Below are 13,906 nucleotides of genomic sequence, written 5' to 3'. Positions count from 1 at the left end.
CGTTATTTTTTTTTTTTTTTTTTTTTATAATGTTAACTTCAGTGTGACAACGGATATCGATATATCTACAGATTATATCTACATATATAAATACTTGTACATACAATTGCGTGTATATCTACATGTCTTAAGTACGGACAAAGATCGGAGAATAAAAACGATGTATTCGATCAGAAATTATAATAAAATGATACAAACGTATTACCTCTGTATCCTTGATTTTAATTACTAGTTATTAAAAGTCTAAACTATTTCCATCAATCATCCACGTTTCAAGTGGTATTTGTAATAGATGCTCGCCCTATAATTAAATTATATAATTTGAGGTAGAGAAGTGAGTAGAACGTGCATAGAAAACCTCTCGTATAAATTATAGAGTTGTAAATACTGCTAAATTCTGATTGCTCAAACTGCCTTCTTGCGGTTGTCCCTATCTTACGAATAGCCAGCTGATTATTGGTAACAAAATTGTCAATCTGATACATTGATATTTGCCACTGGAACCACTATGCGCATTTTCAGCACTTTCTTCTGTGTTTATATAATTAATTCTCCATTCGACACCAGGATGCACTGGACTATGCTTCTTTAAATACTCAACGGTTGCATCTGATGTAGTAAAACCTGAAATAATTCGAATTGAATATACTGTGACATGCATGGAAATGAGAATTATTGCGATACTACTATTTATATAAAAAATATGCTTATTATTCTTGAAATATACACCGATTAAAAATGTTTAATTGTATCTTTTGTGTGAAATTGGATTCCTTGTAATTGTAAAATTTAACACACATTCAATTAAACGTACCCAAAGACTGAGATTTAAGATCCTTTAGCATATCGTATCCATCGCCACCATTTTGCATAAAATCAGGTATAAGCACATTATAAGTTTCGTTCTTTTTAAGTTCACTGTACGCTGGAATGATACAAGACGCGCATCGCACTTGCACGGAAACCACTCTCGAATTTTTTTGTTGAGTCAAGTCGTAGACCACCTGCACGATTGGAAATCTTGATTGACTTAGCCGATAATGATACATTATACTTAAAATAATTTATAGAAATAAATCATACCGATGGAAGGATCGGTATACTTTACGAATAAAAAAAGAAAACAAATCATTTTATAACTATCCTTTACCTGAAGCCCAGAAAACTGTACGAATGCACCATACAGATTCGAAGTTGTATTAATCTCCAAATTGTGAACGCTCCATTCCAAAACCGAGTAAATCACTTCTCCGGTCATCGGTACCTTCATGATTATATTTTGAAAAGGTAGCACGCTAAGAATATCTCCCAATGTAACTTGGTCGTTGTTGTCTCTGGTGATGGAAGCTCTGATACTGCCACCATTGTGAAAAGCTATGGCAGCGTCGGTCCAGCTGTCTTTTCTTGCGTATTCCCCGGCATTATACTCGATCATAGCATCCGTGATAAGATTGCCCAGGTTGCATTCTTCGCGCCTACAGACTTTGCTGTCTCCATCGAGGAGAACGCGCGTTTTTCCAATCACTTTGTGACTTACCTCGTCTATTGCTCCTCTCATTTGATCAAGTTCTTCTAAAATGTCTTTTGCCTGTTCAACATTAAAATACTTATTAGAAATTAATATCGTTTAGGTGTGAAGTTTGACAATTGTGGAGAGTATTGCACGAAAGAAACATTAATAGCGATATTAAGAGTCAAAGCTTCACAATTACAAGGTGTGGCAATTAAATAACGAGACTGGTGTGAGAAGTGTGATTTATTGCAAATAAAGTTACATTTAACTTTTATTTCCTTTAACATACTCTCCTCCCCTATCTATACACCGCTGCATACGTGTCTTCCATTGTTCAAAATAATGCTGTAGCTCATCAGTTGTTAGCCTCTTCAACAACTCTGCCGTTTTTATTTTTACATCTTCAAAAGATTGACTGACTGGGTGCCTGAAGGTCAAACCGTTAATCAAAAATACTACAGAGAAGTCCTAATCAAGCTGAGGGAAAGAGTAAGGAAGAAAAAACCGGATTTGTAGAAGAACGACTCATGGATTCTGTACCAGGACAACGCACCAGCCCACAATACCCTATCTGTAAAGCAGTTCTTAGCGGACAAGCACATTCCTGTGCTTGATCATCCTCCGTATTCGCCAGATCTCGCACCGTGTGACTTTTACTTGTTCCCAAAAGTCAAAAGTGCATTAAAGGGAACACATTTTCAGTCTGTTGAACATGTAAAAATAAAAACGGCAGAGTTGTTGAAGAGGCTAACAACTGATGAGCTACAGCATTATTTTGAACAATGGAAGACACGTATGCAGCGGTGTATAGATAGGGGGAGATAGTATGTTGAAGGGGATAAAAGTTAAATGTAACTTTATTTGCAATAAATCACATTTCTTACACCAGTCTCGTTATTTAATTGCCATACCTCGTATAGTACGAGGGTCGTTCAGAAAGTAAGTTTAACGATGTTAGCGCTGGTCTTAGTGAGAAGGTAGAACTACAAAATTGTAGGAACATGTTCTCTCATTTATTTTGATCAGTTTCGTGTGTCGTAGACTCTGGTCGGTCGATTGTCGCGTGTTTTGTAACATTTTATAATGGCGATTACGTTAAAATTTGCGTCCAAGTGTGAACCGCGTAGTATAATACGTTTTTTTTACCGCTAAAAACTTCACAGCTACAGAAATTTATCGAGAATTATGTTCTGTTTACGGCGATAAATGCGTGAGCCTGCAGATGGTTACGCGTTGGCGAACAGCGTTCTTAAATGGTTGCGAAGAGTTGCACGATGAAGAGCGCGAAGGATGATCAGCGGACTAGAGCTGCCGGAAAGACCGAATATTCAAGCGGCTTTTAAGCCGAGTCAAACCGGGACCCGATTTCCGAGCCGAATCGAGTCCTTGAAAAAACCGAGTAGCTTGAAAGATTCAAGCTACACGAAACAAACCAAGTATCTTGAATTTTTCAAGCTACCCGAATAGAATCGAGCGGTCCGAAAAAACCAAGCGGCCCGAAAGAACCGGGCAACTGGAATGGTTTCGAGCTTTTCCGAGTACACATGTTAGTCCGCGGCCGGGCAACAATGGTATCATAAAAAAGACGTAGCAAACTCGACTCAAAGAAGGCCGACCATCATTTTTCGTATTTCTTATCGAATCTTAACGGATGCATTACCAATCGATTCCTTATGTTATCCCGATGAAAATGGTACCAGACACGATACAATTCAAGTTATTTAGAAGGAAATTATACGGAAAAAATGATTTGCACGCTTTTTGCCTATCTTCGTTAAAAATAGTCCGATTTACATAGTGTTTAGTAGCGTTTTCATAGCGAGTCCAACTCGACTTGATTTTTTCGGATACCTGAACAGCCCTACTGCGGGTGCAAAGTGGACGAAAGTCATTACGCCTTGGGAATTCAAAAGCTTGTTATTAGTTATATGAAATGTATTGAAAGATGTGGCGATTACGTAGAAAAATAAAAAATTGTCTGAAAATTTAAAAAATGACCTTGTTTTTGTGTTTTGATCACTCTTTCACAGCGCAATTAGACCGTTAAACTTACTTTCTCGTAGTAAAACCGTGTAAAGAAAGTTTGAAGTTTCGCATTGCCGTACTTTCCATATAAATAAAAAGAAAGTTGGCGCAATCACCTGTTCGATGCTGCTATCAACGAGAATAGGGTTGCCACTGATTTTAGTCACCTCGCCCTTGGAGTCGAATGTTACCGTCAGGTTTCCCAAGTACTTGGTATAGGCGTACGCCTGGACCACGTGCACCTTTCTTCCGCTTTTCTGCACGACTGTCGTGGGGTAGAGACCCTCGGGCACCTCGACGTCCGGCTGTTGGCCATTGTAAAGGAACGTGTTCGTGTGTCCACCGATCACCAGATCGATGTCTTCCACTTCCCTAGCGATCTTCTTGTCCGTCTTGAAGCCAGAGTGTCCCAGAGCGATCAGAATGTCTACGCCTTGCTTCTTTAGCTCTTTCGCCTCTCTGCGGATACTCTCAACTTCGTCGAGGAAAATCACCTCCTCCGACTTGGAGATTATCTTGGTCTCTGGCGTTAAGTAACCGATCACGCCGATTTTTCGTCCACTCACGGTCAGAATTGTGCTGTTCAATAGATTTGTAGCAGCTAGCTCCAGCTCTTTGCTTAGGTCCAGATTAGCCGTCACTATTGGGAACGTGGCGTTCTGAACGAAGGGTATCAGGCCGCTCACGCCATCGTCGAACTCGTGGTTACCTAAACTCTGCGACACAAAAAGTACAATTTATCGGTGATTGCAAGTTTCATCGCTCGAGGTCTGTATACACGAAGGAGTGCTTTTGAATTTAACCCTTTGCACTCGGAGCCATTTCTTTACAGAATGTGCAAACAGAAGTCATGTATTACACAATGTAAATTATAAAGCATGTGAGTTACTGTAATGATACTTGAGCTTATATGTATCTTTAAACATTGAAGAATATATTAATGTCAAAGATCAAAATTTTATACTATTCTAATGTGTGACAATGTGTGGAACAGTCATAGATGTGCATCGATAGTTTCTATCTTTTAATCATCACAAATTGCGTGTTGCCGCGTACCATATTTTTGTTTGATTTTTCGTGATATTTGAATAGAAACCTTCGAGAAATCATACATTTTTACAAATTTTATGCTTCCCATAAGTTTATCCTGTGTAATCACTAATAAAGTTTTGCTGGACTTATGATGTCCCTTCAGAAGAGACGTCCGAGTGCAAAGGGTTAAAGAATCAGCTCTGCGAAGAACGCGGACAATCTTTATCGCGATAAGTGGCAGTTTAAAAAGTTTGAAAAACGATAGCATACGTATCTTTGAGACTTTCTATTGTGCCAAAGTTTCATGAAGTATCATGAATACATACAAAATTTCGAATATGAAAAATCATTGAAACCTTGGTCTGTCATCCCATCGTAATTGCAACACCAAGAAGGAACGAGAAAGTTGATGGATTCGTTTAGTTCTTTTGCCTAATTTATTCGTTTCGTAATGATCATACGTTATTCTTCTATGACTTTATACGGTCGTCTTCCCAATTAGTTGAAGCAATTTCGGTTAGCGCCGCGAGCAATAGCCACTCTTACGCCACTCGCTTCGAGTCAAGGTGAAATTTTTCAAACCATTCTAAACGATACGCATCATTCGAAATGGTTTCTTAAAAACAGTTGTCATCAAAGGACGCGTTTTTGCTTTTGCAACGTAAAAACTTGACAATTTAAGCGAAGATTTTGTACAAGACAATATGTACTTTGCTCAATTTTGCTAGAATTTGAATGACATTCTTGAATAATTTTTCAACGTACCGTAGCGTTCGGAGCCAACAGGTTCAGGAATTTGGCAACTACTTTCCATTTGTACACGTTGTACCACATAGAACCTTGGTAAGTGTCCCCAGCATTCAGGAAGATACACGGAATCGACGATTGTCTTGCTTGTCGAATAAGGGTGGCTATCCTGGCGAAACCTCCGTAACATTTTCCAGCTTCCGCTTCCTTTTGGGAGCAGACACTGGACAGCTTCGACGTCTGCTCGAACCTGTGAATATCGGTGAGCTTTTATTGCAACAAATTAACCATTAATTCGTAGTAACCAGTCCTGCGAGCATCATCTCTAGAATATCACGACAATATACCCAAAAGACTAATTACAAGCATTTTACCGAAAAATCTTCTAATAATTCCATGTTTTATTTTCTTTTCCTGTAACTTCCAATTTTTGTATTCGATTCTTCAAAATCCCTTTCATTTACAACAAGACGTTAAATTATAATCTAAAATTGACTACAAGAAAGATGATATACTATTCATGAAAAATACCAAATTTCGAATCAGTTTTTCAGCTTTCGTAGGTTTTTATATCTATAAGTAATAATATCATATAAATCAACATCTGTACTTATGAGCAGCGAAGTAATAAATCAAAAAGTAGAGGCACAAGCCACCGTTTATCGACAAATTCAATTTCGAGAAATTTGCGGAACGTAAACGGTTAAATAGAAAGAATAGTTAACAGAGACCTGATTTCCATGATGCAGCGATAAATTGATTTTTACCGCAATGGTCATGAATCGCGAGATAAGAGGAGGTATAAAAATCTTGCAGGAAGCCCGTGACACGCTGATCGAATTGCAAAATACCTAAAGATTATAAAAAGCGGGGAAAAAACTAAACGGACGGTTAAAGCCGAGTTGACAAGGTCCGGAGGCTCGTTTGCATAAGCAAAAATATTTCTCGTTGCAAGAATGAGGAATTGCGATTCGTATGAATTAATTCTTTCGTCGCGTATTAATTAGCATCCGGCGGGGGGTAATTAGTGCTCGACGCGTGGCAAAAACTAATCAGCTGATTCAATACTGAACATGATACGCGTCAGAATGCGACGAGGTTTTTTATTTTTAAATGAAAAATGAACTTGTGTAAGGACTTGCCAGTCAAGTTACTCCAAAATAAGGAGTGCTTTATAAAAATTCTAAGGAAATGAATACAAGTCTACCTGAACGTTTAAGTTAATTTTTTTTCATCGTGTGAAAAAGAAAGTGCAAACTAGAGTTACTTTCCTTTAATGTAGGAAAATTGAAAGTTGTTATTATTAAAACTGTAACTAAAATCTTTATAAAAAAGAAAAAATAATTACCTTGAATGCATGTCGTTCGTGTGAACAATTCTAAGAGTAAGTTCTTCGCCTTCCCTTGGAATAGGATTTCCAAGGACCTCGGTGGAGACCACCAGAAGGGTGCACCAAATTGTGATCCAAATTTTCACCATTTTCGGATCGTTGGGTATATTTCTTTTCGTTTAATTTTGGACGCCGTTTCTCGTGGTTCTAAATACGTTTGAAAAGTGACCACGTGTCACGTCGGGTTGATACTATGTACCTGTCAAGCAAAAAGTAAAAAAAAAAAATGAATGGTTCATTTGTTCGTCACTCACGACCTCGTCTGATCCAATGTAATTTTACTTTTAGTATTATCACGTTTTGTTTTCAGTTAGAATGGATAATAGTCGCGAAAGATTGATAAAAAAAAAAATAATTATCGAAAGAATAGTAACGATTTTCCAGGTCGTTAAATTTTGTTTTTTAGGTACATTTTGTCTTTGTTACAATCTTTTATGGATAATGCATAATCACGACTGTCGAACGTAATTATTTCTACGACATTTAAAGCTTATGCTCGACAAAATAGATGAAATATTTTTTTACACAAATTTCGTCCCTCTGTTTTCAGAGTTATTAAAGAAATCATTCTCGTGTCAATTTTCATTCTGTTTTTAGAGATCTTAATTGTCCAAAGTTTTTATTTTTCTGTAATTTGAATCTGTTCACTCTTCTAATTTCTACAAATTTTTATTGAAAAAACATTCTAATTTTTCATAGTTCATATTTATTTAGGAATTCTAATCTACTAGATATACTAACTTTCTTTGTAGCAAAATTGAAGCAAAATTGAAGCTTTGGTTCAACCTTCAATTTTGCTTCAGCACGATAACAACAATGTTGAGTTTAAATAGATTTATGTTTGAAAAACGCTGGGATTTTTAGAGTCATAATATTTCTGTATCAGGAATCGCGGATGAAGCACGATATGGATGATAAACAACGAATCAATTATGAAATCAAATCCGCTGCAAAAATGAAAGAATTTATGATCTGATTTTCGAAGAGACAGAACACGATTGAACATTCGAAGACTGTTATTCATGATACCGGTTAAGAGAATTTCTTATGAAACGGTTCTTTCAAACGGTTTTTAATCTCATTCCGAGCCAATAACGATTTTCAAATGATTGAATGAAGATAAATATAGATATAGATCAATCACGCTCAATTATTGGCAAACTTACTCCTCGACGAATCTGTTTCTAGTTTCTAGTATCGATGATAACCAGTAGCGTGTTATACTAACTATAATATTATATACAATATAATACAACATAGTATTTGTTTATACTAACAATAAATGTTTGAAATAGTAGCGTACGCGCAGAGTGAATTCTGGGGGCAAGAATCTCCATTTTCCCAAACTTTTAATGAAAATCTGTATAACTTTTTTTAAAATTTATATGACCTATACAATTTTTGAAATATTTTTTTCAAATGGTAGAGATATATTGAAAACATTGACATGGTACCGAAAAAGTTTCAAGCAACACTTTTATTACGTAACCACAATGCTTTTCCTATGGTGCATACGGTTTAACAGATAGGAATTGTTTTGCCAGAACAATGGAACCTCGATTGTTGCACGAGAGTCTCGTTCGTTGCGCGTTATCGACAAATGAAGGGTTTTGTCGCTAATTAGTAAGCAACAAATTAGTTTGGAAATAATAGTGAGGATAGAGCATGTGTAGAGCTGTTACTCGATGGATTGGTTAACTTGGTTAACACTTTGCACTCAAGACCTTTTTTCTGGTATCTACCAGAGTTAATTGCAAAAGAGTTAATTGCAATCGTGTGTACTTTCATTTTAACCCTTTGCATTCGGATGTCTCCTATGACGGAACACTGTAAGTCGAGCAAATTTTGTTAGTGGTTACGTAGAATAAATTTATGCCAGGGCAACTTTTTTAAACATGCATGTTTCCTTGAAGTTTTATTATTGAAATAGCACGAGAAAGCAAACCAAAATATGGCGTATGTACAGAGATTCAGAGAAAAATATACGAGCAGGCGTTACTTGGAAAAGTACGAAGTAAAGGATTTCCTAAAAGAGGCTTTAGGGTTTTGTGCTTTTTGTGTGGTATGCACGGATTGTTCACTAATTGTAAGCGAATCGGGAACAGGTGACGACACAGCACTGATTTTCGCGAAAATGAGAAAATGTGTAACAACTTTGATGTGTCGAAAGTATCAATACAATGCTTAACCCTTTCCACTCGAGGCCTTTTTTTCTGGTATCTCCAGCAACTCGAGATGTTTCTTAGCATTCTATTGCAAACATTTTATCGACACTTCGAGCTCCAAAGAAATTAAACTTAAAGAAATATTAGGTATTGTAGATTTGCTGCGTGAAACCTAATGGTGACTGACAGTCACCTCTCGAGTGCAAAGGGTTAATGGAGAATCCGAAACTATTGCTCGAGTTTTCCATCCCGATTTCTTGCACTAATCGAGGTCTTTCTGCTCTGAGACAACTAAACGTATGAGGATCGTTTAAATATAAATCGAAGGTTTTTTACACAACTTTATTGAGGATAGATAAAAGTACAAATGGATTGCCTTATTTTTCTACGTAGGTTCCTTCAACAGAAATACATTTTCTCCATCAGATAGGAAGCTTTAATCAATCAATCTCAATCATTTTTTTGTAACCCTTCCTAAAGTTTACATTGCTTTAACACTTTATTGCTCGTACCCGGATTAAAATATGCGTATGACATAAATAAATATTTAAAATATACTTTCTTACTTACATAATAGTACCATACGAACCCATATTTTGAGACTCTACAATAAATAATTAAGATAATTAACTCGACATACAATTTTGTACTTTTGTCTTTATGCTATTACATTTAATCAAGGAGTTACCAGAAAAGAGTAAAGTATACGAATTGTAAAACATTAAACAGTTTTGAATTCATATAAAAAAAAAATTTCTCTGTAAAGTTGAAGTTGAGAAATTAAGTTTTGGCCACGAAAAGCGGCTCGCCAGCTCACTGTGCAGTGGTTCAACTATATTTGTATAATTGATTACTGGAGCAGCCAACTGCTTTTTTCCTAAGGGGATTAGAAAGCTTCCCATTTGATGAAGTAAATGTATTCTGTTGAAGAACAGTAAAAGTTAATTATTCGACACTGTTAATTATTATTATTATTTATCGAAGTACTTCAGTTTCCGCATAGGATATACCAAATAAACTTATGAAAGCAAAAAGAAACATTTAAATAAATTTGTAAGAGATGAAAAAAAAAATATACACGTCGAATTGAGTAACCTCCTCCTTCTCGAAGTCGGTTAAAAATGAATAAAGTATACGAGTATAGTTAAGGAGTATGTATGTCCATATTTTAAAAATTCTGCAATATAAACTCCTTCCAGAACAGAAAGAGCATATTCTTCCTATAGTGCACGCGAGTAACAAGAGTTCATTTGTGAGCTATCGATATTGGAACTCGTTTTGATCGGAATCCTGAAATGATGTCTTTATCGACTAAACGATAATGTGTCAGCGAAGAAAATGTATTCTGTTGAAGAAAAGTAAAATTAACTATTCGACACTGTTAATTATTTATCAAAGCACTTCAATTTCCGCATAGGATATACCAAATAAACTTATGAAACCAACAAGAAACATTTAAATTAAGTTCCAAGAGATGAAAATGAATAAAGTATGCGAGTATAGTTAAGGAGCATGTATGTCCATATTTTAAAAATTCTGCAATATAAACTCCTTCCAGAACAGAAAGAGCGTATTCTTCCTATAGTGCACGCGAGTAACAAGAGTTCATTTGTGAGGTATCGATATTGGAACTCGTTTTGATCGGAATCCTGAAACGATATCTTTATCGACTAAACGATAATGTGTCAGCGATTACCACTTTTCGTTTCATTTCGTCGCGTGACGCAGCGAGAGCTTACTGTTACAAGTCAGCGGAAATTTTTTTGGTTAACAAGTTCCTTGCGTGCGCATCAATTTAATTTCTTGGTCAGTGTTAAGTACGCTTGAGAATGCGAATCGTTTCAGGCAGGCGAGTTGTCGATTAATCGATGTCTTGTTGATCCTCGAACAAAGATGAATTTATTTTCTCGTAATATTTTTAACGTATAAAATATTCGTTTTTATTTTTATTCATTTTTGACTCGTTCCTCTTGCGAAACAGTTGCTTAACACGTTGACTGCCAGACTGATACTCTTGAAAATTTCTACTGGTATTAAACTTTGTTTGTAGATTATTAGAAAAATCAAACATTTATTGTGATATTTGTGTTTGTAACTTCATAAAAATTTAAGTATTTCGTTTAAATTCATTTTCTTTAACATTTAACTTCCAGAATGAAGTTATTTAGTTCTTCAGTGAAAGACACTGTCACCCGTATGTGGGTGCCGTGGCGATCAACGTGTTAAAGCGAAATAACTTGTAAATATATTTACAGTGGACGTAGAAAGTATTTGTATACCGATCAATTTCCAAAAAAATTATCTGAACTTATAATTAATTAATTTCTTGGTGGGTAAACCAAACCAAACAAAAACAATGGAGTTGTCATAGCAACGTCTATGACAATCGGGCACGAATTTATGCAATCATCCAATATATAAACTAGTTTTTCGTTAATAATTCAAAAACGAAGTACCATCTGACATTTTTGCAAAAGAAATTGTGGTTCAGAATCGTCTCAGCTGTCCATCATTTGCAGTTCTTACACTAATTCTGGGACACCCTGTATAGCTAGAAATTCTTTTTACCTTTTACTTATAACGTTTGTCTGTTAGTCTTAATCAGTTCCTCGTAGAGAAAAGATTTTCGTTTATTCGGAACATTGTAGGAACAAAATTAAAACTTTTAATTAATAAAATTAATAAAATAGTATTTCATTATTTCATTGTACTCAATTTCCAATAAACTGAAAAAAAACTTAAGACGATTCTGACAACATCGACTTTGTTTCCGAGTAATTTTTAACACATTAATGACCCTAACGACTCTAATCAACGTCTTTGAGCATCGTCCCTATAAAAGAACCACAATAGACACCTGTTGTTAAATTTCATTTGCGTAGGTAGCATTCGACTTGTAAGCGTTCCTAATGAAATTCAGTAGCATCGCGTCAATGAAACCTGGCGCGTCGATAAGAATACGACCGAGAAATTCTAGCGACGAGACTGTTATGGACACCTCTATTGTAGCAAGCAAACACGTACGATACAAGCACAGTCATATTATATGCCAAGATAACGCTAAACAGTTTGCCGTTCTTATCTAATATATACTATTACCTATATTAACAAATGACTTAACTAGATTCCTACAAACATTTGAATTCCTATATTGCAACGATTTTTATTAAAGTATGGAGTTACTCTAATTGGCTTCTGAAATAAACGATATACTATTCGCATAAAAGACCTGGCTGTTTAGTTGTCTTAAAACTAATTATCGAGCTGGCTTGATTAATGCCTAGAAGAGTTGCAGCAATTATAAAATCAAAAAGATATTCCACGAAGTATTAATTATTTATAAATTAATATAAATTCCGTTTTTTTTTTACGAAGTTTTAAAAATTGAGGAAATGTACAAATACTTATTGCTTCTACTTTTCTATTGACTTTTGTTTTTTCTTGTTAATTTTGCAACTTATATAAGTAACTAATTTTTTTTTGTTCTGTATCTATCGTAGAAATTTCCAAGAATATGTAGAATATCATTATTTATAAGAAAGAAGTTTATAAATTGCAATTTCTTCTACACCCTTGAATACCTTCTACACCCATTGGATATATTTTTAATCGAGTACATATTTCCATCCCTCTGTTAAATTTTTAATATCATTTTTAAAAAATCGTTTCGATTTTGAATTAAACGTCATCTACGTTTGAAACATTTTTCCGTTCCAAGTGATTTCGTAAACTTTCAAACAGATGAATGACGTCGGTTGAATAATTATTTCCCAATAAAACTCATTTAGTTTCTGCAACGACAACGTTTCGATTGCCACGCGCTGTCATACCGCCGCGGCGCGCGCTGTTTTGTGGTGGAAGATGACTTCCCTTATTACTCAAACTCTTCCAGTGCTGTATCAGAACGATTCGCATAATAAATTTCTTTAATTTTCGTTCAATTATTTCGTGGATAATAGATTAAATAAGTATTAAGACTCGTGTTTGAATGAAGTTCTTGTTTCGGCTGTGGCTATCGAGCTTTCTCTCCGATTTATTCATTGTTTGTGGCGTTTAACAGGTTTCCGTACAACCAATTTCGCATTACCGGTAAAAATTCTGTTAAAAACAGGAATGGTCCATTCCTAATTTGAAAAAATATTTGTCGCCTTGATTTTGTAACTTTTCCGATGGATTTCACTACAAATCTATCGTGGACACGCTAATCGTATACATTCCTTTAAAGCAGGACTTTACTCGAGTGAATAACCGTAATTTTGCGCGGTTTGGTAAAGTTAGCTGATAAAATGGCAATATCAGCCATTCACTGCACAAATCGATTAACTCCACTTTTTGAAATATCTTAAATTTAAGTGTCAAAGCACTTGGTGTAATCACAACTTTTCATATCTATAATAACTTTCCTGAGAAAGAAAGAATATTTTCAAGTATTTATTTGAATTTATATCATAAACGAGTTTCAAAAAGCAATGTACATTATTTCGTCGCATTTCTCAATTTCTTGTTTCATGCAGTTAATCGATTTGTGCAATGATCAGCTCACATATGGAAAAGCCGATCATTGCACAAATCGATTAACTGCATGAAACAAGAAGTTGAGAAATGCGACGAAGTAATGTACATTGCTTTTTGAAATTCGCTTTATGATATAAATTCAAATAAATACTGAAAAATGTTCTTTCTTTCTCAGGAAAATTATTATAAATATAAAAAGTTGTCACTCTGGTGTAGTCTATACCTACAGCTACAGCGCGTGAACCTCCGTGAAACATCTCAGAACATGGTCGGAAGCGCGGCGATCGCGGGATGTCCGAATCGAAAGAGCGTCGGTCCGAGCGCTCTAAAAATATGCCACTGTCCAAAAGAGAGGAGCCGCGGGATGCGTTCGCGATGCCAATCACGAGAATGGCAGTGTCGTTTACCGACGAATCGGTCCCGCCGATTGCGCAACGAATCGTATCGGGCACGCAAACGAGCGAGCAAGCGAACCGGCGAACGACCCGACGAACGAACCGATTTTCACGAGCGACTGAC

General features: G+C 35.8%; 1 protein-coding gene across 1 annotated transcript; it reads right to left on the bottom strand.

Moving 5' to 3' along the window:
- Window positions 1-2: 2 nt before the first annotated feature.
- On the bottom strand, window positions 3-13,898 carry LOC128890055 (protein 5NUC-like). Its single transcript, XM_054148236.1, has 7 exons — window positions 13,615-13,898; window positions 6,666-6,906; window positions 5,336-5,567; window positions 3,655-4,254; window positions 1,151-1,588; window positions 815-1,004; window positions 3-624 (listed from the first exon to the last, which is right to left on the bottom strand). The coding sequence occupies exons 2-7, from the start codon at window positions 6,794-6,796 to the stop codon at window positions 431-433; spliced, it is 1,785 nt and encodes a 594-aa protein (XP_054004211.1). The 5' UTR covers window positions 6,797-6,906; window positions 13,615-13,898; the 3' UTR covers window positions 3-430.
- Window positions 13,899-13,906: the final 8 nt, after the last annotated feature.

Source organism: Hylaeus anthracinus, unplaced genomic scaffold, assembly GCF_026225885.1.
Source record: "Hylaeus anthracinus isolate JK02 unplaced genomic scaffold, UHH_iyHylAnth1.0_haploid 12000, whole genome shotgun sequence".
Classification (NCBI taxonomy): Eukaryota; Metazoa; Arthropoda; class Insecta; order Hymenoptera; family Colletidae; genus Hylaeus; species Hylaeus anthracinus.
This window is presented reverse-complemented; position numbering and strand designations above follow the sequence as displayed.